General features: G+C 42.5%; 1 protein-coding gene across 1 annotated transcript in view; it reads right to left on the reverse strand.

The window, feature by feature from the left end:
- LOC123508315 overlaps nt 1–24,360 on the reverse strand; it is an 80,373-nt gene that overhangs the window by 23,689 nt on the left and 32,324 nt on the right. Inside the window, exons 17-25 of the mRNA XM_045261920.1 lie at nt 15,900–16,018; nt 11,366–11,572; nt 10,561–10,737; nt 7,313–7,431; nt 6,997–7,084; nt 6,738–6,817; nt 4,416–4,536; nt 2,784–2,981; nt 1,500–1,579 (exon numbers count right to left, since the gene is read on the reverse strand). Of these exons, the coding sequence (XP_045117855.1) occupies nt 1,500–1,579; nt 2,784–2,981; nt 4,416–4,536; nt 6,738–6,817; nt 6,997–7,084; nt 7,313–7,431; nt 10,561–10,737; nt 11,366–11,572; nt 15,900–16,018 (1,189 nt within the window). The remainder of the gene's footprint in view (nt 1–1,499; nt 1,580–2,783; nt 2,982–4,415; nt 4,537–6,737; nt 6,818–6,996; nt 7,085–7,312; nt 7,432–10,560; nt 10,738–11,365; nt 11,573–15,899; nt 16,019–24,360) is intronic.

Below are 24,360 nucleotides of genomic sequence, written 5' to 3' on the forward strand. Positions count from 1 at the left end.
TCCTCTCATAGTCTCCTTCCGCTACGTCCAACTCCTCCACTCCCTCCAACACACTGATGAGGTTCCTCGTCTCCATGAGACAAGGCATCCTGAGGACCTTCCTCCTCTTGGCACCCATGAACACAGTCCCCCACTCCTCCTGCCCAGCATCATCTTCCTAAGTAAGGTGATTGCGAGGCCTGACCCTCCCTCAGGCACTGAGATCTCCTGTCAGAACTCAGCTTGGAGGTTTGAGATTTGAGGACAAAATTCCTCCCATACCTCCAAGCTCCTTCAATGGAACTAGCCTCCACCTCTGAGACCTTTGCAATGAAAGCCTTGAAAACAGAACCACCATAACCAGCCAAAATCGTAGGGAAAACAGGGAAAGCTGCCATATCTAAACAAGCTAGGTCACTCGCCACTAACAGAGACACGTCCGTTCACCAGGAAGGTTGACTTGAGACAGAGGACTGAGACTTCCTTTTTTTTTTTTTATTTATTTACACTATGTTGGCTTTTCACGGGAATTTCTGGGCTAAAGGGGAAACTTTTTTTGGGGTACCTCCTATCTCAAAGCTTACCCACTAGGAAACCGTTGCCCCAAGTGAGGAAGCCCAACCTACACTCTTACCGTGGACAGGATTCGAACTCGTGCGCTTGGAGACCCCTGGACCCCAAAGCACGCATGGTTCCACTGTACCACGGCGACCTCTAAACATCCACTTCGGTATCTCCTTGTTATATTTGCTAGTGCACCACTCTCTCTCTCTCTCTCTCTTTAAATGATAAAAGACATCATACAACTCATAAATTTAGAGAGATAATTGAAAAACACTTTTCTTGATTATATTACAAGAAAACTCTTAAAAACAGAAAACCTAAGACATCTCTATTTTCCTCCATATTTTGCTAAGAAAATTAATTAGGTAATTTTCTGAGGAAATTAAAGATAGCATCTCTATTTTCCTCAATTTTTTACAAAGAAAACTTAAATTTACTAAAAAATACCCCTCGCCACACACGGAAACGCTGGATGTGTGAAGGTGCCAATAGCAATACACGGTTGCTGAACCCGTTATGTAGCATTGCTGCTGTTGCAGTCTTGCTGGCAGTATGGCAGGATGTGGCTGCCGGAGCAGCAACACTGCCGTTCCGGCCTTGTGTGAATACACCCACAGGAGTCAATGTAATGCTAAACCAAGCATCATGTGCCAGCCCAACGAAATTCATTCATGTGAAAGCAGACTTAGATTGGAGCGATGAAAGAACAATGTGGAGGTGCTGGAATATGTAGTGTAGTGTGGAAAGATGAATGAATGAATGATGTAGGAGTGAAAGTGGATAAAGAGTGAGGTATGTGGAGGGATGAGGGAACAATGTGGAGATACTAGAATATGGAGTAACGTGGAAGGATGACAGAATAATGTAGGAGCGCGAGTGGACGAAATGTGAGGTATGTGGAGGATGAGGGAATGATGTGATGTTGAGAAACATGTCATTGGAGCCAGCAGACACACCTGGGTTCCCAAGATTCTGGTGTATCCATTCCAGTCACTGCTTCCAGGCGGCAGGACAGAAGGTGGATCCTCTGGGCAAACTGGAAGGGAAACAGAGGAACAGTATTTAAGTGGTATAGAGATTATAACAAAGGAGACATGAAGATCTTAGCATCAGTAGCCAGGATAGAACCAGAAATAATGAGTTCAAGCTTGACAAATTCAGGTTTAGGAAAGAATTGGGAAGAAACTCGTTCTCTAACAGAGTAGCTGATGAATGGAACAGACTTATGTTGTTAGCACTGAGTGTATCGGGATCTTTAAAAGATTAAACAGATTTATGAATGGGGCTGACAGAAGAAATTAAGTATCTTTGCTCATACAAGTACTGCAACGTGTAGGTCTGACAGCCTCTTCCAGCTTCCCTCATTTTCTTATAAATCAGTCAGTTAATCAGTTATCCGGTAAGTTAATAATCCTGTCAACCACTCCATCATTTCATCCGTCATCCCGATAACCAGCCATTTATTCAAACAGATATCCAGTCAGTCAGTCAATCAGCCAACCAGTTAATCACTCAGTCATTACGGTAACTAATTGAGCACAGTGAGCAGCAACCCACCAAGTCAGTCAACTAAACATTGAGATAATCATCCACTTATCCAGTCAGTCAGCATGGTACTTACCCAACCAACCAACCAACAAGTCAGCTAATCAACCAATCAACCTATCAGTCAGCCATATAGCTAATCAAACGAGTAGCTAACCAGTCATCCAGTCACCTACACCACACCACACACAAAAAACATCACACCACTCTACATTAACACCACATAACATTATTTTTTGGAGCAACATTCACGAATCACTACTTTTAAAAGGGTCTAATTCAACTTATACATTTTTTTTAAGACATTTCTTTGATTTAAGTGATACATGAATGAGATTTCAATATTATGACCAGGCAAAACACTTGAAAATTTGGTTAATCACATCTTTGTGGCCTTTGAAAATAGTCGTGGTGAGAGAGCAAAAACTTACAAACACACACACACACACACACACACACACATATAGATAGATAGATTTTATTGACTACAAAACACTGCTAGCAAAATATGGTATTAACATTAAATTGGTCCAAACATACTTGAAACTGTATGATAATAGTGTGTAGCGCATAACACCAATTAATACTTCAAGAAGAAAAGCAAGATTCAAAATACACATAACTACATGAACAAATAAAAACACAAGGAACACACCCACAAATAAAAACAAAAATTGATAAAAAATACATCTTACCCTCATAACACCCAAAGTCAGGCTCACTAAAGATCCAACCGTCCTCCAAGCAGGTTGCATTGACGGTGATGCTGCCTTGAAGGGACTCCAACCCATCAGGACACCCGTACACATATACACTCTCGAGCCAGTAAAGCATTGGGTCATGCAGGATGATAGCATTGTCAGGCACCTGCGAGGAATTCCCCCAAGGACACACTGGAAGAGTAAGATGAGAGGTATAAAGGTGAGAAGGATGGAGGAGTGTAGTGTGGGATGAAGTTAAAGAAAATGGAGAGTAAAAAATTAAGTGAAGGGATGGAAGAGACATGTACAGTCAAGTCTTGATTAGCGCGTGTTTGAGAAACACGACTTCGATTTAATGCGACTTGATATTTAAGGAGATACAATTAAATAACGCGCTTTATTCAATTCAATGCGGGTTAACTCGACTCAATGGCGTCACACGCACCTACGCTGCTTCTGGTGGGAACTGCACCAGGCTGGGAGCCAAGAAATTTAACGAGCGGAGGAACTTCCGGCCAAGGGAGGCATTGTTGCCATGGTAATGAGGTTGGTAGCAGGTTGCCAATAAAATCACCTCCCGAGGAGGTGTTACTGTGTCATATATACATTTATATTCACAAAACAGCATTTCTATTAGCTTTTTACAAGCCTTACCAAACCTCTTAACAGGGCCTGGCAACCAGCGGGATTTTTTTTTTCCAACACTTTGTTTTCCCTTGGCCAGTGCCCTTGTAATGTAAAAAAAAAAAAAAAAAAAAAAACCATCCTTAGATACCATAGTAAAGGACACAAAGTGAAAAAGCAGCAAAACGATCCACTTACAGTGCTGTATCCATTATAGCGACAAGAGGAACGGAAATTCAAATACTGTGGCGAAAACAACACATGAGCTCACAAAATAGGCAGACTTTCGTAGTGGCCAAGAATGTACTCCTCCTATTACCACTGTTTTCTATGGGAAAGTTATGATTGAATAAGGCAATTTTGATTAACAAGACGTCTCCAGGAGCGCAACCCTCGCATTAATCGATGGTTGACTAGTTACTGGTGAGGTGGAAAATAACTTACGTAGTTGGTATCAGATTAAAAATGACGTAACGAGAGAAAGTGGCGTGTTGAGTAATGTGAGGAGAAAGGGAAGGGAGGTGAAGATGGTAACGAACAATGGACAGAGAGAGAGAGAGAGAGAGAGAGAGAGAGAGAGAGAGAGAGAGAGAGAGAGAGAGAGAGAGAGAGAGAGAGAGAGAGAGAGACCAAAGGGAAGGACAACGATGCATTAAAAACCTAAAAGAAACATGAAAGTAACACACATGAACGAGAAAAAATACACAACAAACACACATGAACGAGAAAAAATACACAGCAAAGTTACAGACATAAAAACTGAAAACACTGACCACAGTTTATCAAGATCTCAGAAAAAAAGACATTAGTACACAACACTGATTTAGACTAATAAATACAAGATGGAAAAAAACGAAGGCCCAATAATGAGAAAAAATTAAATAGGTTAGACAAAATTACGATGATAGATGGAAATACACGAGGATCTTCTGTGTCAACTTAATGGCATTCAACAGCTTCCTTAACGACCTCACTCACGACAAGCACAGGTAAGTGACTCACGTTCCCGACAGGTGAGGAAGGAGGAGTTGACCTGCGTCCACTCCTCGTCCTCCTCGCAGGTGATGGTCACGGTGTCACTCAGGTCAGGGAAGGTGTGGTTTGTTGGGCAGCTCATGTTGATCTTTGGAAGAGACGTGATTAAAATATCTCTTGCTACAACAATCAAGGTCATATGGCGCCAAAAATATATTTAAGTAAATGAAGACAAACGAGTAAAGTGAGTTGAAAGTAACGTTGCGGTTGTAATTTGGTTAAGATTCGGTTCACTTTCCCTGAAAGTGGTTTTTGTGAAAGAAACGCTAGGAAAGAAGAAAGTCCTTTACCTCAACTTCTCTCCCTTCCACTCACTTTACATACAAATAAACAAACATAATTGCATTCAAACACTAGCAGCAACGTTTAAATGGGGAAAATAAGATAAATTTCAAATGAGACTCAAAATACTAAAAAAAGAAAACAAAAAGCTGCAAAGAGGACTAATTACAAGTGAGGGACTGCTAACAATCTTGGGAGAGAAAAGAGATTTTTACAAAGATGTACATTAAAGGTGTAATTAGAGATGTAAAGGAGGCATTCGTAAAGTTGCACAAGAGAAAAGCTGCATCTATAAAAAAAAGTGTACAACTATATTCAAAGGTGAGAAAGGAGAGAAAAGCCAGTAATTGTAAAGGTGATCATGTCCCGTGACTATTATCAGGCGACAAAAAGGTCAAAGGTGTTACGTTCACCGGTTAAACTGGTAAGATTGGCATCGGGGAGCCGGTGAACAATAACAATAAAAAAAAAAACACTGCAGGTTCAACTGGTAAGGAAATGCAAAAGGGGGTTACTTTAAAAAGCTATTTTAATAACCCATAATGAAATTGACACATATATAACAAGAAACATGAAACAGATATATAACATGAAACACAGGAAAATGACATACACATATACATATAACACAGTAATAAATACAACAATAAATGCCAACTTAATACCTAACAATAATCCTAATCCTATATGGAGGCAATGTGGAAAACACGGACGAGGGGAAGTGATACTTATGCGGTGTCGCAGTGGTGAAGTGCTGGGTGATGGCTGATCCCACGGTAGACCCAAGAGGCGTTGTGTTCACTGGTTGAGGCCTGGACCTCAACTTGCATTCCAGAAAGCTAAGAGCTGGCTCAACACTTCCGGTTGAGTCGAAAGGGGCCGCGTGAATCCAACTTCGGGACAGTAGCGGGGCTTCATGAAACGGTGACGTGGAGGGTTCATGAAACGGTGGCGTGGAAGGTTCACGAGACGGTGACGTGGAAGGGGAGGCGGAGAGGTGGCGAACGAGGTAACAAGCGGAGGAGGTGATGGTAGTAATGTATGTTACGGGCGGGCCGTAACAAAGGTAAAATTTTAAAGGGAACAATCACAGGTTACTAATGATAGATTGGTAATAGTAGAGTAACAAGTGAAGCAGGCACAAAAAAGACTGACAGGTAGATGGTAACACATAATAATTGACTGATAAGAAGAATAACACATAACAGAAGAAGACAGGTGAAATTAAGCAACAGGTGAACATGAAACAGGTAAGAAATAACAAAGATAACGGAAGATAACAAAGCTAAGCAGGTGACGGGATTAAAGATCCGGTGAAGGGATAGTTAAATCAGATGGAATAGATAATAGAAAAAGGTTCTCACTCGTAAACATGTCTTAACTTCTTAATAAAGTGGAGCAAACAAAGGAATTAATGGACAATACAAGGAAGAACACACACACACACACACACACACACACACACACACACACACACACACACACACACACACACACACACGCAATAACAACTAATCTCCTCCGTGATCTCTGAGAAAGAAACACTGAGGAACGAACACCTGAAAGAGACACTCACACAGACAGACAGATGGACGGACAGGAACACTAATACCAGATTAGATAAACGTGAATTACAAAACAACAAACACTCTTTCTAGGAATTTCAAACCATTCAATAAGTCTGTCCCTCTCATAACCTCATCCTCCACTCTCACAAACTGCCACAGAGGGAACACAGCGACCTTGAGGCAGAGACAGACACTCCTGCTCCTAAAAAACATAAGCTTTACAATATTCATCACAGCCTCGCAGGAAGATGGTGTGATGAGAACTGCTAAAAAGAAAACGAAATAAATGAAAGCAAAAACAAAGAATATATAAATGTTTACCACAGAGAGAGAGAGAGAGAGAGAGAGAGAGAGAGAGAGAGAGAGAGAGAGAGAGAGAGAGAGAGAAGAAAAGAGATATGACAAACATGCTAATAAAGAAAATAAGTAAACAGCTTACCTGCGTCCCCACAACTCTGGAGGAGCAATCCCAGGTGGTGGTGATGTTATCCGTGGCCAGAGGAGGATCGCCATGACACACTAACACACACACACACACACACACACACACACACACGAGGATGAAGAAAAAAACATTAGTGTTGTGATCAAAACTGCACAATATAAAGAAAAGTAAGTTAAACAAACACATTTTACAATATTACAGAAAAAAAAAAATTATGTAAGAGAGAGAGAGAGTGAGGATGTGGATAACTCACGACGATAACAGTCCAGGGGCTCCACGTACGTCCAGTTGTGATCCACCCCACAGGACACCTCCACCAAGCTGACCGCTATCTCACCCATCTGAAGGAGGCGACGAAGACAGACAGACAGACAGACAGACAGACAAACTGACAGATAGATAGATATACAGACAAACGGACAGAGAACCAGGAAAAATCAGAGCTTTAAAAAAGTCAGACAAACAGAGAGAAAGACAGAGAGTAACTGCTATAAAGATAAAAATCAAGAAAACTCTAAGAAAACAAAGAAAATCAAATCTTTTCACCGCCCGACGGAGGACAAACTCACCTGCTGGGGCGGAACGAAGTAACCTGGATCACAGGTATACTGCAGAACACTTCCCACGCTGTAATTGCCTTCCCCTTGTGTCATGTTGGCCCCGGGGGATGGAGGGAGATCTACACACCCTGCAGGAGACAAAGGTGCGAGGGAAGGTGAGGGGAGGCGTCAGGAGAGAAGGAAAGTGTGCAAAGAGAGGTGAAGCTGGAATAGAGGAAGATAAAGTGTGGTTGATAGCATGTGGAGAGGAGGAGGAGGAGGAGGAGGAGGAGGAGGAAACTAAGAAGAAAAGGAAGGAAAAGAAAAGAAACAACAATAACTACAACAAACAAACAAATAAATGAATAAATAAACAAACAAGCATACATACACACTGTACATACAACAAACAAGAGAGAGAGAGAGAGAGAGAGAGAGAGAGAGAGAGAGAGAGAGAGAGAGAGAGAGAGAGAGAGAGAGAGAGAGAGAGAGAGAGAAAGTAATAACATAAGAACATAAGAAAGGAGGGAAGCTGCAAGAGGCCGCCAGGCCTATACGAGGCAGTCCCAGTGTGCTTAATCTACCTAATTCCATCTATCTTCCCCATCCATGAATTTATCTAACCTTCTTTTAAAGCTGCCTATTGACTCAGCCCTGACTACATGCCCACTGAGACTGTTCCACTCATCAACCACTCTGTTTGAAAACCAGTTCCTTCCCATTTCCTTCCTAAACCTGAATTTTTCAAGTTTAAACCCATTATTTCTGGTTCTGTCCCCACTACTGATCCTAAGAACTACATTCATGTCCCCTTTGTTAAAACCCTTATACCACTTAAATACTTCTATCAGGTCTCCTCTTAACCTACGTCTCTCTAAGGAATGCAGACTAAGTTTTTTCAGTCTCTCTTCATAGGGTATATCCCTCATTCCCTGTATCCTTTTAGTCATCCTCCTTTGCACTGACTCCAATAATTGAGCTATATCCTTCCTGTAATGTGGGGACCAGAATTGTACCGCATAGTCAAGATGTGGCCTGACCAGCGCCAAGTATAATTTTAGTATTACTTCAGGACTCCTGCTTTTAACACTTCTAAAGATGAAATCTAATACTTTATTCGCCTTATTTCTGGCCTCTATCCATTGCTTCCTTGTATCGAGATCAGCAGAGCTAACTATGACTCCTAAATCTTTCTCATACTTGGAACTTCCTAGTGTCACGTTATCTATTGTGTACCTATTGTTTGGGTTATCTCTACCTACGCTCAGCACCCTGCACTTGTTAATATTGAACTGCATTTGCCATCTATCTGTCCATTCCTTCATCCTATCCAAGTCAGCCTGTAAATCCTTGGCATCCGAATCGGACCTAATTAATCTACCTATCTTTGTGTCGTCCGCAAATTTACTGATATCACTATTAATTCCACTATCCAAGTCGTTGATATATATTAGAAATAATAATGGCCCTAAAACTGAGCCCTGTGGCACCCCACTAACTACTTCTTCCCACTCAGAATTCGAACCATTAATTACTACCCTTTGTCGCCTGCCGTCTAACCACGCTTTAATCCAGCCTAATATTCTACCCTCTATACCGTGTGCTTTAACCTTTTTTAAGAGCCTCTGGTGAGGTACTTTGTCAAAGGCTTTACTGAAATCTAAGTATAGAATGTCATAACTATCACCTTTATCTGCTGCCTCATAAACCTTGCTATAAAAGCTCAACAAGTTGGTAAGACACGACTTCCCCTTCGTAAATCCATGTTGTGTGTGATTTATCAAGCCGTGTTTGTCTAGGTGTTCCCTAATGTTTTCGCTATTATTGATTCCATTAGTTTACCCACAACTGAAGTTAAGCTGACAGGCCTGTAATTAGACGTTAGGGTTTTATCTCCCTTCTTAAATATGGGAACCACATTAGCTTCTCTCCACATTATCGGTACCTCACCTGACTCCAGTGACATCATAAAAAGTGCCGCTAACGGCTCGCTTACAACGTCCTTGCATTCCTTTAGAACCCTTGGATAAACTTCATCAGGTCCCGGTGACTTGAATTTCTTTAGTTTATCTATCTCCTGTTCTACCATCGTCTTAGTTATAAGGATATCTGTCAACTTTTCCCTATCCTCTGCCCTAAATACCTCATCGCTATCTGGGATTTCCTGTGTGTTCTCTTGGGTGAAGACAGTTGAAAAATACTCATTCATAATTCTACTAATCTCTTCCGCAGAACTAGCCATTTCACTATTTGTTGTCCTTACGGGACCTATTTCTTCTCTGCTTTTCGTCTCATATAATTGAAAAAATCTCTTAGGGTTCGTCTTTGCTTGACTGGCTACCATCAACTCATATTCACTTTTAGCTTTCCTCGTTAACCTCTTAACTGATCTTACTAATTCATAGTATCGTGGCCTTAAAGCTTCATCTCCTGCCTTGGCCTCTTAAATATATTCCTTTTTTGCCCTATGCACCGCTTTAATCTGTCTGTCATCCATTTAGGATCGTTGCTTCGTGATTCTATTGTTTTATAAGGAATGTTGGCTATCTGACCGTCACGCATTTGTATGTAGGAACTCGGTATAGCTCTCAATAATCCTCAGCTGACCGGGATACCTCCCAGCTTCCCCCTCCGCCTCACTCTCTCTCCGCCCCATCCCGTCTTCACACCTCCCGCTCTTCCCTGGTCCTCCCTTTCTTCTACCTGACTAGATCTGCTTCGTTCCTGCCAAGCAGTTCGTAAATACTCCCTTAATCCATCGAAATTAGCCTTTCTGAAGTCAGGTACTCTTCTTTTGTTCTGTTTTCTAAAGGTTTCACGCCATTTCAATGTATACCTTACTTCTTTGTGATCGCTGTTACCTAAATGGCCTCCAACCTCCATCTGTGTAATGAGAAGGATAATAGTAAAGAAGAGGAATTAGAGAAAATATCCCGATAAATGAAAAAATAAAAGACAAAATAAATTAAAGGAACAAGAAATATGAGACAGAAAAAAACAAACAATTATTTATTCTTTATTCATTTACAGAAGGAATTAGAGAGAAAAATAAATGAATAAATAAATAAATAAAAAAACTCCTTGAAATAAAAAGAAGAGGGATAGAGAAGAAAAAATAAAGCAAGAAAGAAAGAAAATAAAAGAAAATTATGCTTCCATCTTCACCATCACTCACTCCCTCACCATCTTCACTCACTCACTACTTCACCATCTTCACCTTCACTCACTCACTTCTTCACCATCTTCACCTTCACTCACTCACTCCTTCACCATCTTACCTTCATAGCAGAAACGCTCCTCCCATCCTGACGAAGTGCACCGGAGCTCACCATCCTGCTCACCATGCAGTATGTGATGAGGAAAGCACGTCACACTAACACTATCATTCACCATCCAAAGTTGTGTAACATTCCAGTTGGTCGTGGCATTTTCAACTGACGGTTCCCCTTGACAAACTGCGAGAGAGAAGTCAAAATGCGGACTTTAGGATGTGACAAGGTAAAGAGGGAGGGTAGGGAGGGAAGGGTGGTCGATGCAGAACAGGGATGAAGGAGTGACGGAGGAAGAGGGAGAGGAAAAGAAAGGAAAAATCAGAGATATAACATATTTTACGCTACGTTATTGCGACTTTTACATGTTTTTTATGACTATCTATTTATACAACAGTGACAGTTTAACAAGTAATGTATATACTCCACATCTTTAACACAGAAGAAAAACACTCTATCTATCCATCAATCTATATAACAGTGACAGTTTAACAAGTATATAATACTCCACACCTTTAACACGGAAGAAAACACTCCATCTAACTATCTATATGAAAGTGACACTTTAACAAGTATTCCACACCATTAATATTAAAACAAACACTATTATCTATATAACAGTGGCAGTTTAACAAAAAAAAAAAAACACTATCTATCTATCTATCTGCCTATCTATATAACAGTAGCAGTGTAACAAGTGTTCCACACCATTAACACGGCAAAGCACTGCTGAGAACCTGGCTAAAAATGACAACCTTCGCAATCAGTATGAAAGAACAAGAAGGGCAGTGAAGAACAGGCGAGCGTCACTTACCATCGCAGGGCTTCAGCTGAACAGGTTGCAATGAATACCCATCGCCTTCAGGGTTCTCGGAGCAGGTGATGGTTTGATTAATTTGTCCCTCCGCCGTCATCATCCCCGGGGGGCACGTGTAGGTGATGGTGCCGTCCAGGAAGCGGATATCCTCATCACTGGTGGAATTCATGAGGTCGTGCGCTGGAGGAATTTCTTCATTGCAAACTGGAAAGAGTGGACAGGTAGAAGCTGGAGTCCAGTGTCCCTTATTCTAGTCCCAGGAGAGGCGCTGGAGGGAGAGAGAGAGAGAGAGAGAGAGAGAGAGAGAGAGAGAGAGAGAGAGAGAGAGAGAGAGAGAGAGAGAGAGAGAGAGAGAGAGAGAGAGAGAGAGAGAGAGAGAGAGAGAGAGAGAGAGAGAGAGAGAGAGAGAGAGAGAGAGAGAGAGAGAGAGAGAGAGAGAGAGAGAGAGAGAGAGAGAGCAAAGGTAATAGAGAAAAGAGAAAAAAAAAAACAGGAAAGACAGGAATGCGCATTAAGGAAATATGATTTAAGAGAGAGAGTAGATTGAAAGATACTATAGATAAGAGAGAGAAAGGTTGGAACTAAGGAGAGCATGAGGAAAGAAGTAAATAGGGAGACAGATAGAGGAAAGATACTGGAGTTAAGGCCCTATCACACTGGCCGATGTTACGCGGAACCAGGAACATCCGCTCCAGATAGCTGGAACTTGCCCGGGATTAGCTGAACCAAGTTGGGAAGGCTTCATATTCATCCCGGCCGGTTCTCCGTATGCTATCCCAATGGAAAAGTAAACATGATATATGTAATAAAAACCTTTCATTTGAACTAAAAAGAACGTGACAAAATTGTTCATATTGGAATATTAAATAATATTTCATCAATTTAGAAAGGTAATATATATATATATATATATATATATATATATATATATATATATATATATATATATATATATATATATATATATATATATATAGTTTGGGCTCATGACAACCACCTCTGACTCTAAAGGCCCTATCACACTGGCCTATAATACGCGGAACCAGGAACATCCGCTCTAGATAGCTGGAACTTGTCCGGGATTAGCGGAACCAAGTTGGGAAGGCTTCATATTCATCCCGGCCGGTTCTCCGTATGCTATTCCAATGGAAAAGTAAACATGGTATATGTAATAAAAACTTTTCATTCGAACTAAAAAGAATGTGACTAAATTTTTCATATTGGAATATTAAATAATATTTCATCAATTTAGAAAGGTAAAAAAAAATATATATATATATATATATATATATATATATATATATATATATATATATATATATATATATATATATATATATATATCATGTCGATAGTTTGGGCTCATGGCAACCACCTCTGCCATGAGCCATCGCGCACGTCTCACCTTTTCTTTAGTTTTTTTTACTTACTTTTCTTTAACAAGAGGAAGTGCAAATGCAGTTCCTGGACAAACCACAGGCTGAGATATAAGCGGTATGGTTTTGTTCTGGTTTATTTTGATTAGGCTTTGTCTTGGTTAGTGGGCCGTTTGCCTAGCATAACAAAAACACGGGCAGCTTGTGTGTGATAGTGTTCCTGGTTTCGTACCAAGAACCATAGCCCGCGTTCCGCGTATCATTGGCCAGTGTGATAACCCTTAAGTTGCAGTCGCGCAGGTCTCAGCTTTTCTCTAGTTTTTTTTACTTACTTTTCTTCAACAAGAGGAAGTGCAAATGCAGTTCCAAGACAAAGCACAGGCTGAGGTATAAGTGGCATGGTTTTGTTCTGGTTTATTTTGATTAGGCTTTGTCTTGGTTGGTGGGCCGTTTGCCTAGCATAACAAGAACGCGGGCAACTCGTGTGTGATAGTGTTCCTGGTTTCGTACCGAGAACTATGGCCCGCGTTTCGCGTATCATAGGCCAATGTGATAGCCCCTTTATGAGAAAGGTAGAGAGTGAGAAGTAGGAGTTGGGAGACAGGAAAGGTTAAAGCTACAAAACAGACCGCTGGAGTTAGAGGCAGAAGGCTGGTGGTAAAATACGAGTAATGAAGGCAGGAGTTACAGATATTTAAAGGAAGCTGGTGGAAGTTGAGAGTAACGGTCTGACAGGTGGAGAGGTTCAGTAGTGAAAAGCAGATTTATAAGTAGTACATATAAATAGGAAAGTTGGCTTGGTGGTTTAGGAGAGGGCAAAGGTATTTCGCTTGTCGGTTGAGTATTATCAATTTTTGCAACTAGTCTTCACAATAATATGTTCATTTTACCACAAGTATAGAAATAAATGAGTGTAGGTTGGACTTCCTCACTCGAGGCAACAGTTTCCTAGCGGGTAGGCTTTCAGATAGGAGGTACCCCAAAAAGTATCCCCTTTAGCCGATAAATTCCCATGAAAAGCCCACATGGTATAAATAAAAAGAACTAACATGCAATTTTATCTCAAGTTTCCTCTCTGACCGTTTTATTGTTGCTATGATAGACGGCAACTGTTCTTCTGAAACAGTGGTTCTTAACGTTTTTCAGTGCCCGTACCCCTTGATATCTCAGAAAAATTTCTCGTACTCCCTCCAATATAAATAATTTACAGCACTAACTTCAAAAATTGAGACAATTATAGTAAGAAAAAAATTAGAAAAATATATGTTTTGCTTTCTCATGGTAAATATACGGTACCATTGCACTGGCTACCATGTCTCGTACCTCTAGGTTTAAGGTTTCGTACCCCTTGGGAGTACACGTACCTCAGGTTAAGAACCACTGTTCTAAAACTATTAACAGTGGTGTTCCTACATCATTCTACGTCTTCTTAAAGACGACTAACCCTTCAGGAAGTAAACAGATCATACAGGGCCGCCACAGAACGCATGATTTCAGATCTTTCAAATATTTCTGATTGGGGCAGAGAAAACTTCAATGCCTCAAAAACTCAATTGCTCCATCTATCAACTCGACACAACCTTCCAGACAACTATCCCTCTTCTTCAATGACACTCAGCTGTCCTTATCTTCTACACTGAATATACTCTGCCTGACCTTTACTCATAATCTAAACTGAAAACTTCACATCTCATCTCTTGCTAAAAACAACTTCTATGAAGTTAAGCGTTCTGAGACATCTCCGCCAGTTTTTCTCGCCCTTCCAGCAGCAAACTCTGTAAAAGGCCTTATCCGTCCTTGTACTGAGTACTTTTCGGATGTATCGGGAAGTGGGGGCAGTTCCACTCACACAGTCCTATTAGGTAAGGTGGAATCAAAACCATTCATCTCATCAACTCCCCTCCTCTGACTGACTGCCTTCAACCTCTTTCTCACCCCCGGAATGTGGCATCTCTTGCTATTTTCTACTGTTACTGCTCTTCTCATCTCATCCTCGTCCTGTGGCCTCGCTGCACAAGGCTTTCTTCTTCTTTCCCCTATTCTGTCCAACTCACTAATGCAACAGTTAACCAGTACTCTCAATCATTAATATCTTTCTCTGGTAAAATCTGGAACTCCCTGTCTGTAATTCCAACTTCCGATGAGTTGACTTCATTCAAGAGGGAGGTTTCAAGACATTGGTCCCTTTCTTTTTACTAATTCTATCGGATCTTTAAGTGTGCCCTTTTCTTTCTTTCTTTTTTTCCCCCTTGGCTAGTTTTCTGTTCTTACATAAAGAATAAAATGCAATTAGACTTCTTACCTAATTTTCTGTTAAGTTTGCAATAATGACCCATACTTAATGTCTGTGCTTTTTCTCAAGCATAGAAATAATAAGTAAACAGAATAACAACTACTTACTTACTTCTAGCACAATGCCCACTCAATTTTCATGGCAACTTGTATAATTTTGCCAAGGAACGAAATAAACAAAGAAACAAATAAATTAGTAAATAAATACACAAAAAAATGGTAGAAAAAAAGAAACCCTAATAAATCGCATAAAAAGAAAGAAACCCCTAAAGTAATTCCACAAAATTATGTACCTTCAACTCCTGCAAACTAACCCATCACGAAGCACGAAGTAATACAACACACAATCACCGGAGGGAAGACTACGAAGAACCCAATACACGCACAAATCAAGGCTGCTTTACACCTTCCCTTTAATCCAGCGCAGGTGACTCTGGTTTAGTTACTGTGGCTCGTTTATTTGGAGCGATATTGACTTTCTGACACATGGCCTCCTTACCCTGACCTTCCCGCCACTTCCCCAGTCCTCCCCATCCCACCCAAAGACTCCCCCAGTCCCATCATCCTTCTCAATAAACGTTGCAGCCTCTCTCATTCACCCGGTAATATTCAAAGCCGATACTAGTGCTACGTTACACCTTGGGGGCAGTGTTTGCCTGGAAAAGGTGAAGAAAAGGTGAAGAAAAGGAGCAGAGAATGAAAGATAGAGTGAGAGAAGTGTGATGGACAGTGTAATAAAGGATATGATGATAAAGATAGAGTTTAGCGTGAAATAATGTGTTGTAATGTACACACATACACACACACTCTCTCTCTCTCTCTCTCTCTCTCTCTCTCTCTCTCCATGTCACAACTGAGCTCACCTTCAACACGGATGCAATCCAACACTTGTCCTGGTAACCAGCCGCCCAAAAGGCCAGTACAGGTGATGTTCTTTTCTGGCCATGTTGAGTTTCCATCCATGAAGTATCCCCTGTCGCACCTAGGATGGCGAAGGACAGAGAAACACAATTGAGAGAGAAACACAATTGAATATCTTTCTTTTATGTGAAAAGACCACTTAGTTGCCAGTCCCCATGTAGGTCTGAGGACGAGGGTAAAGACGAGGACGAGGATGAGACTGGCAAGATCCACTGCACAACACAGCAAACACGAGACCCTCTATTAAACAAACATACAAAATAAACTCTCCTAAATTATAAGTACAAGTTGAGGTAAAAGGATAAAGCACGGAGATTGAATAAGAGGAGGTGGCATGACATCACAAAAGTGAAGCCAGTGGTCCGCTGCTGCCCCTTCCCCTATTACACCCAAAGCATTACTAGCCGACCATTGAAAATACATTGGAACGCCTGATTTACGCTCCTTATTTTCTTATGTCCTCGTTTCGAGGCTGCCTACCATATACCATATTAATTTTGATAGCTCATAAGGGGTACCTTTTCCACCCAAAAAGTCTCAGGAAATGAGCCTGCATCCTACGAAGCCAATGTTCAGGGCCGGTATTTATCAAAAGTTCCAAGGGCTGGGGGGAAGTCCTAAGCGCTTGGGGCTCTCCTAAGCGCTTGAGACTACTTTCAACTGTGAGAAAATCCTTGTGGCTTATCCCAACGTCTTGTGGTAAGTCCCAAGTCGCGCTCCGCTTGGGAGAACGAAAACGGTGTCCCAAGGAGTTGGAAGCAGTCACAAGGCAGCAAGATGGCCGAGCAACATCAACACAGGCTTCGTCAGCGCAGGAATTTCCAGCCAAGAAGAGACATATTCGACCAGTACGACGATGCTGAATTCAAGAGAAGGTTCAGGGTTGATCGTGGTGGCCTTGTGTTTGTGACAGACTTAGTGCGACCTGCAATTGCTAATTTAACAAAACGAAGTTGTGCTGTGAGTGTGGAGATGAAGGTGGCACTGCTTCTTCGGTATTTGGCGACGGGAAAAATGCAGCAGTGCAACGCTGATGACTTTGGACTTTCACAGCCCACCATCAGCAGAGTGATCAGTGACACCTTGGATGCCCTTGTACACCCTGACATCATCCGGAGGTTCATTCACTTCCCGGTGAATCTACAGGAAGTGGAGGGGATCACACACACACACACACACACACATATATATATATATATATATATATATATATATATATATATATATATATATATATATATATATATATATATATATATATATATATATATATATATATATATATATATATATATATATATATATATATATATATATATATATATATATATATATATATATATATATATATATATATATATATATATATATATATTAAATTAGCAATTGCAGGTCGCACTAAGTCTGTCACAAACACAAGGCCAGCACGATCAACCCTGAACCTTCTCTTGAATTCAGCATCGTCGTACTGGTCGAATATGTCTCTTCTTGGCTGGAAATTCCTGCGCTGACGAAGCCTGTGTTGATGTTGCTCGGCCATCTTGCTGCCTTGTGACTGCTTCCAACTCCTTGGGACACCGTTTTCGTTCTCCCAAGCGGAGCGCGACTTGGGACTCACCACAAGACGTTGGGATAAGCCACAAGGATTTTCTCACAGTTGGAAGTAGTCTCAAGCGCTTAGGAGAGCCCCAAGCGCTTAGGACTTCCCCCCAGCTCTTGGAACTTTTGATAAATACCGGCCCAGGACTGAGGCAGTGGATGGTGGTACGCCTATGGCAAAAGAGGCTCTTAAATCAAGCCCCAGACATTTTCGCACATGTAAACCAAATGATGATTGGTACTACTCCACAAAATAACTCTTTCAAGGTAACAATATTTAATAAATCATACTTATTAGTAATTCACACAGAATGACACCAGTCAGGAAGAATTTGCATAAGTTACCATACACCACGCATTGCATGAACCAAAACAAGATCGCCGAACGGTGATTTTAATCTTGACACAAGCAAGCTTCAATGCTTTCTTTACAGTGTGATACAGTTACTCCTTGAGGTAAGACACAATTCCACACAATTAAAACTGCACCTATCTTTTAACATTCTTATCTTGCATACATGTAAAAATATATATTTATTTATTAGTTAATTTATTTTTTAAGCAAGAGGGGAGACTGGCCAAGGACAACAAAAATGAAAAATAAAATAAAATCCCACAGGATTGGTTGTTCCCATAAGGTTATTAAGGTTATTAGAGTTATCCAAAATCAAGAAACAAATGTTTTGAAACCTCCCTCTTGAAAGAGGTCTACATGGAAATACAGAAGCGGGTAGGGATTTCTAGAGTTTACCAGAGGAAGGTATGAATGACTGAGAATATTGGTTAACTCTTGTATTACAGAGTTGAACAGAATAGGAATGAGAGAAAGAAAGCCTTGTGCAACGAGGCTGCAGGAGAAAGGGAGGCATGCAGTTAGCAAGATCAGTAGAGCAGTTAGCATGAAAATAGCGATAAAAGATACCAAGAGATGCAATAATCTAGTGGTGAGAAAGAGGCTGAAGACAGTCAGTCAGAGGAAGGGAATTGATGAGACGAAAAGATTTTGATTCCACCTATCTAACAAAACTGTGACAGCGGAACTCTCCCAAACATGCGAAGAGTACTCCATATAAGGACAGATAAGGCCCTTGTACAGATATAGCAGTTGGAAGGGTAAGAAAAGCTGCCGGAGATACCTCAGAATGCATAACTTCATAGAAGCTGTTTTAGCAAGAGATAAGATGTGACGTTTCCGATATAGATTATGAATGAAGGACAGACCGAGGATATTCAGTGTAGAAGTTGGGACAGCTCAGTGTCATTAAAGAAGTGGGGATAGTTGTCTGGAAGGTTGTGTCGAGTTGATAGATGGAGGAATTGAGTTTTTTGAGGCATTGAATACTACAAAGTTTTCTCTGTCCCAATCAGAAACCTTAGAAAGATCAGAAGTCAGGCGTTCTGTGGTGTCCCTATGTGATTTGTTGACTTCTTAAAGGGTTGGTCATCTCTGAAAAGACATGGAAAAGTGTAGGAGTGGATAGGGCTAGATGTTTGCTTTAAGATCATCAATAAATAATAGAAAGAGGGTGGGTGACAGGACAGAACCCTGAGGAACATCACCGTTAATAGACTTAGGAGAACAGTGGCCATCTACCACGGCTGTAATACAATGGTTGGAAAGGAAACTTGAGATAAAGTTGCAGAGAGAAGGTTAAAAACCGTAGGAGGGCAGTTTTAAAATCAAAGCTTTATGCCAGACTCTATCAAAAGTTTTTGATATGTCTAACACAAGATCAAAAGTTTCACTGAAATCTCTAAAAGAGGATGACCAAGACTCAGTAATGAAAGCCGAAAGGTCACCAGTAGAGCGGGTCTTGACTAAAGCCATACTGGCGATCAGAGAGAAGATTGTGATGTGATAGAATCTTCCTATTACGGATATATTCAAAAACTTTAGACAAGCAAGAATTTAAAGCTATAGGGCAGTAGTTTGAGGGATTAAAATGGGCACCTTTTCTAGGAACAGGCTAAATGTAGCAAACTTCCAACATGAAAGAAAGGTAGAAGTCGATACACAGTTGAAAGAGTTTGACCAAACAAGGTGCAAGCACGGAAGCACAGTTTTTTAGAACAATAGGAGAGACCCCATCAGGTCCACAAGCCTTCCAAGGATTTAGGCCAGCGAGAGCATGGAAAACATCATTACGAAGAAATTTAATTGTAAGCATGAAATAGTTAGAGGGAGGACAAGAGGGAGGGACAAGCCTAGAATCATCCAAGGTGGAGTTGTTAGCAAAGATGTTAGAAAAGATTTTTGCTTTAGAGACAGATGTGATGGCAGTTTTGCCATCAGGATGAAATAAAGGAGGGAAAGATGAAGAAGTAAAGTTATTAGAGATGCTTTTTGGCTAGATGCCAGAAGTCCCAAGGGGAGTTGGATTTTGAGAAATTTTGACATTTTCTATTTATGAGGGAATATTTGGCAAGTTGAAGAACAGACTTGGCATGATTCTGGGCAGAAATATAAAGTACATGAGATTCAGGTGATGGAAGGCTGAAGTACCTTTTGTGGGTAACTTCTCTATCATGTATAGTACGAGAACACGCTGTGTCAACCAAGGTTTAGGTTGAAAGAGAGAATGAGTAATGTGCGCCTCCATGCCAGACATTATCATCTCCGTTATGCTTTAAGCACACAGAGATGGGTCTCTGACACGGAAACAGTAAACATTCGGGGGAAAACCAGGGTAATACCTCCTCAGGTGCCCCAACTGGCAGCCCTCCCCAGATGGGAATCGCCTTGTCATGGTGGGGGGGCTTGCGTGCCCCTGTGACCTGGCGAGCTAGGCTAGAGGGGGCTTAGGCCCCTGCTCTGCCCTATCGAGGGGGAGAGGGCTACCCATGCTAGTAAGGTCGCCAATGAGGGGCCAGACTAAATGGTTCCTACGTAGGCTGCCAGTGGACCAGCGGAGCCACCCGCTGGAGGGATCGCCCAATAGGGGCCGTCCTGTGTTGGATGGTTGGGTGTCCAGGCTGGGATGCTTTGGGAGGGGGGTCTCAGCTCTGTCGTGGACAAACATTCGTATCATGGGGGCCTTTTTTTTTAAAACGACTGGTCTGCATGGGGACGAGGTACCCCGTCCACGGCAGCCAGCACTCCCTCCCATTGTAGTCCCAGTAGGTGGTTTACCGTGCCCCTGGAGCAAATTTTTTGTGCAATTTTATACATATGGTTAAACACAAAAAACTGTCAGATTCTCGTGAGGTGGCTGACCTGGCCTGCGAGACGTCATCTTCAGGTCTGAGTGGGAAGGAGGATTCCCCTCCAGAAGTGCCTCCCACAGCAGTCTTCTGAGGGACGCATTTCTGCTGCATGTGACTTTTGATGGTAAATGTTAATCCATCCTTTTCCTATCATGCCTTGCACTCACTTCTCAAGGCGTATGGTATGGTTGTTCGCATTCGACTGGTTTATGATAAGGACTTTCCTCCTAACCGCTGCTATGTGACGTTTATGTCATGTGATGAAGCCCGTTTGGCTTATGAACATGTAGCATCTCTGCCCCTTGCTGGCTCTGGCTTTAAGACAGAACTTCTCCACTCTCGCATTATTTCGGACAGTGACACGGACTACATCCCAAATCTTTTTGACCACCATTCAGAGAGTTCAGTTCCTGAAGTCCGCCAGATCCCGCCTCCACGTTGGTTTGTGGCATACTACAGAAATGGGTGTGGGAATTTCATCCATGCCTCCCGGTACTTGTCCAAAGAGATTGGCATGATTCCTGATGGAAACCTCAAGAAATACGGGAAGAGGGTGCTTGTGCGAGCTAAAGATATTACGTAGGCGAGGATGTTACAACATCTACCATGTCTTTCTGACAGCATGTTTGAGAATATTAAGGCACATCCCACCTTTAAATACAGTAAAGGTTGTGTGTACAGTCAGGATCTTTATGAATTTCCTGACAAGGAAATACTAGCAATGTGTCCTAGCTCAGTCCAAAAGGTGACTAAGATGAGGAACTCTTCCAACATGGTCCTTTTCACCTTCTTTGGTTCCACCCTCCCAGACTGTGTTAATATCGGTCCTATCAATCTCATGGTGAGGCGTTTTATTTCTCACCCTCTTCAGTGTTTCTCATGCTATGGGTACGGTCACAGCAAAAGCTCATGTAAGGAAGCTTCTCGATGTGGTAATTGCTCTGCACTAGACTCACATTCAGAGGAGCATTGCAATGGTGCAGCTTATTGTTTTCATTGCCATGATGCTCACCAGGTACGTTCCAGGCAATGCCCAAGGTATCGCCTGGAGCAGGACATTTTACAGCTTGCTAATTGTCAGTTCATCAGTCTCGGTAGCGCCCGCCACGAACTCCTGTACCGCCAGAAGGACGGTACTGGTGCGACATCCTATGCTTCATTGGCCGCTCGCTCTTCAGCTGAGTCTGCCGGTCCGAAGACAACTTCTCCTGCTACCTCTCGCTCTGTTGGGGCGGGTGGTCCTGTTCATCTGGCTAATAGGTTTGCCCTTTTGTCCGACGACTCAGTTGAGTCATCTGTAAGAAGTGACGAGAATAATACGGACTTGACCAAAGTCACCCATGTAGTAGATGTCCATTTGCCCCCTGCATCGCCTAAGCCTTTGAAGGGACTGACCAAACGGCACCGCGGCTCTGCGGAGTCGATAGATTTAGCTCAGCATAAGCAGTCTAAGGTTTCTCCCGGTGTACATGATCGTGAGTCCTCCAGGGACCGCTCTGCAATGGTAGCGCCAGTTGTTTCTGTCCAGCCTTCTGTGACGCCCTCCGTCTCAGATCGGGCTTCTTGTGATGAGGACGGTCTTAGCATGGAGACGTCCGATGATATTGTCACAGCCGTCCCTCGTGGACCCTGTATCAAAAGTGCAGTCCAGCCTGACCTCGCCCTCCGATGACCGGTAGGAGTGATGGTGGTTCGTATCACTCACCGATAGGCCGAAAGGCTGCGGTCCAACAACCCGGCACATCTCAACTCTCGGTGTCTTCTCGTCGCTTGATTATTTCTAGTCAGGTGAGTCATGGGCAGCCCCTTCAAAAGGCTCGCCCGTCCACTGCACCTAAATAGTCATCTTCAAGCTTCTACAGTGGAACTGTAGAGGCCTTCGCGCCTCGTGGGGGGAACTCCGAGCTTTACTGTCGGAGTTCTCTCCAGAGACTATGCTAGGTGATAGTACTTATTCTAGTCCTCCTGGCTATCGTGCCTTTTTTAGCACTCCTTTCCCTGACCAGGGCCACCACGGTGGCACAGCTATTCTAGTCCGTCAGGATATACCTGTTGTCCCTTGCAACTTAACTCTCCCTTCAGGTGGTTGCTGTTAAGGTCTTTATGGGACGACTGTACACCATTTGCAGTTTATATCTCCTCCTCGGCTTCCTGTCTCCAGGGGTGAGCTTGACGGCCTGGTGCGTCAGCTGACTCCGCCTTTTCTTTGTTGGGAGATTTTAACGGCCGTCACCCATTGTGGGATGAAGGTGCTAGTAATCCTCGTGGGGTTTTAATCGGTTCTTTTATTGAGGATGAGGGATTGGAGGTTTTAAATTCTGGGGATGTTACACATTTCCACAGTCCTACTGGGACTTTTACAGCTATCGATCTTTCTCTGTGTACATCTAATTCTTTCCTTGATTTTAATTGGCGGGTCCTACCGGATTTACACGGTAGTGACCACTTTCCGATTTTATTAGAATCTGTGAACTCTGAGCCACAGTCCCGGCCCCACGCTGGGTTTTAGACAAGGCAGATTGGCCTCGATTCACAGACCTTAGCTCTTTTATCCGTCCGCTGGCTGACTTTTCTACTTGTGCTGAGGCTGTTGATTATTTTACCGATTTTTTATTTCAGTAGCGCTTCAGACAATCCCTAGGACGTCAGGTCGCTTTACTAAGCGTCCCGTTCCTTGGTGGAACGCAGCATGCACTAACGCTGTGAAAGAGAAACGGGCAGCTTTCTCTCGTCTCCGGCGACATCGTGGGGACCCGCAGTGCCTGGAAGCTTTTCGGCGCTGCCGAGCTCGGGCCCGCCGCGTTTTGAAAGAGGCACAAAGAGCCTCTTGGAAAGCCTATGTCTCTTCCATTAACGCCCGCACCTCTCTTACGGATGTCTTCAACAAAGTCCGCCGAATTGCTGGGAAGTATTCTGCTCCTTCCCCACCAGTTTTGTTGTCTGCTGGGCGGACGGTGGCAGACCCTAGGACTGTCGCCGACCTCTTCGCGGAGCACTTTGCCAGTGTTTCCCAGAGGCATCCTGCAGCCCCGGGCGCACGTCACCGCCAGAGAATGGAATCTCTCGGCATAAATTTTTCTTCCACTGGAGGGGAGTCTTATAATGTCCCCTTCTCTGCCTCCGAGTTGCGGACTGCTTTGTCCCAGTGTCACGACTCTTCTCCTGGCCCAGATGATATTCCTTATGCCTTCTTGCGCCACATGTCTGACAGTGCTTTTAACTTTTTATTAAATCTTTATAATATGATTTGGCATACCGGTGACTTTCCATCTTCTTGGGCTGTCGCAGTGGTTCTCCCATTTCCGAAGCCTGGGACTACCGTCCTATATCTTTGACATCCTGGATTTGTAAAGTGTTAGAAAAGATGGTAAATGTAAGACTCATGTGGTACTTGGAGAGGGGGAAGTACTTGTCATCGGTACAGTACGGCTTCCGAAAGATGAGGTCTACTACTGATGCTCTTTTATCCCTAGAGTCTTCCATTTGTGAGGCCTTCGCTAATCACCACCATCAAGTAACAGTCTTTTTGACCTGGAGAAGGCCTACGACACGGCTTGGTGTCATGGCATTTTACAGTCTTTGTTTAATTTTGGCCTTCGT

Source organism: Portunus trituberculatus, chromosome 24 (genome assembly GCF_017591435.1).
Source record: "Portunus trituberculatus isolate SZX2019 chromosome 24, ASM1759143v1, whole genome shotgun sequence".
In the NCBI taxonomy this organism is placed as follows: Eukaryota; Metazoa; Arthropoda; class Malacostraca; order Decapoda; family Portunidae; genus Portunus; species Portunus trituberculatus.